The following is a 3,781-nucleotide window of genomic DNA, read 5'->3' on the forward strand; positions in this document are numbered from 1 at the left end:
AAAAAGTTTATCTTTAAAAAGGATAAAAAGTTAGGAAGACCATTTTTATAGCGAATATATTTAATTTAAGAGAAAATTTTACTCCTCTCTCCTGCGAAATGCTAAAATGACACTCCCCTCCCCTCTATTTTATAAATGTACATTTCTCTCCATTCTAACTTTTAAAAAACCTCCTCTTTAATCTATTTTAAACTTTTTGTGTTAATTAATGTTAACTTTATCCATTTTTTAAGAAAAATAAATTATTTTTTAACAAAATACCCATTAACAAAAAAATTATTTTTTATTATTAAATTTTGCTTATCAAAATACCATTTAATAAATTATTCTTTTATTGATTAAATTATATTTTTACTAAAATATTTTTTTTAAAAATTAATAATTAAATTATTTTTTTCTAAGATATCCTTCAATAATTTTTTAATTATTAAATTATAATTACTTAGCAGGGACAATTGAAAATTAAGTAAACGTAATTAACGAAAGCTTAAGTATATACACATATATATAATTTGCTCTTATTATTACTTTGGTTGAGTTTGATCTCACTAACAATGTGTTAAAGGTTTTTATTTTGTAAATACAAATTATATTTGTCCCGTTATTTTAAAGATTTAGTTAACATGTGTGTTCTAAATTTTAGTTATTATTAGTGAAATTTTTTTAATTCTTTTATTTTTAATTTAATTTATAAACCTAACATGTGTTCTTAAAGTATAAAATAAATATATTTTTTTTACTCTGTTGTAGGTTGATGTTTGTGGATATAGATACAAGATTAGTTTTCTAGAATGGATGGGTAAGAATGCACTATTGATTTACATAATTGCCACTTGCAACCTCATTCCTGTTGTGCTCCAAGGATTTTATTGGGGAGAACCTCGCAATAACATTGTAATATTCTTGCTTCCCTTTCCAATTTAGTAATTTGGAATTTATTTATTTATTTATTTATTTATTATTATTATTATTATTATTATTATTATTATTTTAGCATTAAAAACTTAGAAAATTGTTGGAAATTCTGTATTGTTCATGTGTTGATATCATTATCATCTAATAATTAAAACTTCTATATGTTATAGTTCAAGTTGATTGGTATTGGACGTTGAATGAAGTATGGCAATCAAAGTTGGTGGATGGTTTAGGTCAAAAAGAAGATGTAACAATATTTGACCTTCTCTTTCATTGGATGACTTCATCTTCATGGTTGTGTAAATCAGTTTAAGTATTTTTAGATTTTTTTTGTATCATAAGATAGATAGTATTCACATATTCAATGACAGATTACTTTTTTAAATCTAATTTAATCCTTTCATATATTTTTCTCTGCTGATCAGCATATGAATCCCACAAGTGAAAGATAGGGGAGGAAATGATGAAATGCAAAGTTAAACATATATCTAATAACAAAAAAAAAATCAAACATAATATTACTCCAAATAGTTAATTATAACTAGTATCATAATCACTCTCAAAACATTAAAATATTAAACCATTAACTTAGAAGGAACAAGACCAACCTTAAAACAAAACATTTAAAGATTTGGGGAGTGGATTCTCTCCAGTAAAAAAAAAATTAGATAATGTTCAGTATTTAATCTCATCCTTTATTGCTCTCTTTTTTTATTTATTTATTTTTGGTCGTGAAAGATTATATTTTATTCTCTCAAGTGTTCAAAAAAATAGAAAGAATCCATTTCCAAAGACTTGTACTACTAACCAAAACAAACTAATTAAGATTAAAAACAGAAACAAAATCAACAACTATTTTTCTTCATCGATCACTCCACTAATAAGTACTACTTGTAATGATTAATAACTATAAAAATAACTAAACAAAAACTAATTAGTGGCCTAATAACACCAAATAGGTAAAGACCGATCAAATGATGCAGTCATATAAAGTTGATAGTCGATAACTATTTGATGATCTGACATATTTAACAAGATTGTGCATTCGAGTTTCCACCCACCACGAAATATAGACATGCATGCATCATGATCGACCATTCTTGAGAAGCTTGTGGCCAATCTTGTAACAAGCGTAGGCATCAATGCAAGCATACTCAACTTGTTCAATGCTCAAAAACCTAGATTCCCAATTGCTTTCAAAAATATGCAAAGGCTTCAACATGTTCAAACCAACCAAATCCAAAGCAAGTTTCTTCAGCCCTAGCCATGAGTTCCCATCATAATACCTATTTGGCCACTTCTTACTTGAAAGCTCTCTAATATCAGCATGAGAACCACAATTAAGACCATACTCATTTCTAATCTTAGAAATATCATCAGCAACCTCATCACCCACAAAAGTGAAAGTAGGGTTCATGAGGAAGTTCTTGAGTAAAAGTGGCAGCTTGAAAACGTGGAAGAGTTGCAAGATAAGGCACTTGTCATCAATACAAAGTTGCAATGTTGCGGTTTTGTTGTTCTTGTAGCGAGAATAATTTGTTCCTGCATACAAAGTGATGATTTCTTGAACCCAACGATCTACAATGGTGTATGTGTTAGCGACTGTGGTTTCAATTGCTTTTCCATCAAAGTTGATGGTGTATTTTTTTGTTTGATATAAGTGCATAATGTATTTATTAGAAGGGACATAGTTTAATGAAACGGTTGAGGCACCACTAATTCCTTGTTTAGGGCTTGATGATCGAAGCATTTTCATATGTAAATGAAAAATGAGAGACAACACGAAAAGATATCTATGGAGTTTGTTAACTTGGGATGTATTTATAGAGTTAAGAAATAATATAATGTAATCCTAAATCTACAATTTTCTTTTATTGACACAATTAACCCTACCTTTTTCTTCTTCTTGTTTTTATGACTGAGAGTGCATTTATGTTCATTTAAGGGATCATGTATTTTTCTGGGTTGGACTCTTAGTGTTCCGAGTTTCTTTGGCAAACCCAATGTAAACAGATAGAGTAGAATAAATGTAATTTCATTTTATTTTTTTTTAAAATAACTATTTGGATCTTGCAAAAGGTATATTTATTTTGGATAATATTAGGTAGACAAAGAAAAAATAGTCAGAACTTGTCTTATTTAATATTCATTAATTATTACAAGTTATGACTATTTTTAGTTGATTTTCTTTAGTTACCAAACATTTCTAATTTATTTTTACTATTTACTATTTTACTAACACTAGAAAAGAGGTGGTAGATAACAGTGATTATTTAGTGGTGGTTGGTCAAGCCACGGCTATCTCTCAATTTTGTAACATTTATAGCAGTAAATCTGGTCAAAGTTGTTAATCTACTTTAAACACTCCCTATCTTTCTCTCTCTCTCCATCTTATTATATATATTTTCTTTAGATCCAACCCCACTAAAGTTGTATTATCATTTTAGAAAAAAAAATATACTATTAATCATTATTAGATTAAGATAATAGGATTCACAAATAATAAATGTTAACAAATTCAAAAATGATTAAAACATTATTTTACTATTTTACAAACATTGTTATTTTAAAAGATTTTTTTTCATTTTTTTCTCAAGACAAATCAAATTTAATCTTAACAGCAACTCTAATGATAGTAAAAAAAAGCTCTATTCTAACACATAGAAAAAAAAGGCCATTAAAATAAAAAGTGAAGAGAATCTCTTCATTAAGACCGAGATCAAGAGTCCCTCTAAAAAGGAATTTTCACTAACCAATAATTTTTTATCATGTGACAAATTACTAAAAGAATTTTAAAAAATATATATATTACATTACATATATGTTTATATTAAATAATTTTGTAATTTCACATATAGGAATTTGT

General features: G+C 26.8%; 2 protein-coding genes across 2 annotated transcripts in view; one reads left to right on the forward strand and one right to left on the reverse strand.

Annotated features, from left to right (window-relative positions):
- Positions 1–1,292, forward strand: part of LOC107632411 (heparan-alpha-glucosaminide N-acetyltransferase-like) — a 7,310-nt gene extending 6,018 nt beyond the window's left edge. Inside the window, exons 11-13 of the mRNA XM_021120112.1 lie at positions 566–576; positions 751–894; positions 1,086–1,292. Of these exons, the coding sequence (XP_020975771.1) occupies positions 566–576; positions 751–894; positions 1,086–1,112 (182 nt within the window). The 3' untranslated portion in view covers positions 1,113–1,292. The remainder of the gene's footprint in view (positions 1–565; positions 577–750; positions 895–1,085) is intronic.
- LOC110270497 (Werner Syndrome-like exonuclease) lies at positions 2,000–2,665 on the reverse strand. The gene has a single exon (XM_021120113.1). It carries the CDS (start codon positions 2,663–2,665, stop codon positions 2,000–2,002), a length of 666 nt encoding a protein of 221 aa, XP_020975772.1.

Source organism: Arachis ipaensis, chromosome B03, assembly GCF_000816755.2.
Source record: "Arachis ipaensis cultivar K30076 chromosome B03, Araip1.1, whole genome shotgun sequence".
NCBI classification, from domain to species: Eukaryota; Viridiplantae; Streptophyta; class Magnoliopsida; order Fabales; family Fabaceae; genus Arachis; species Arachis ipaensis.

What these genes read in the sequence shown, in the direction of transcription:
- LOC110270497 (XM_021120113.1), bottom strand. Translation starts at nt 2,665, where the DNA reads ATGCTTCGATCATCAAGCCCTAAACAAGGAATTAGTGGTGCCTCAACC.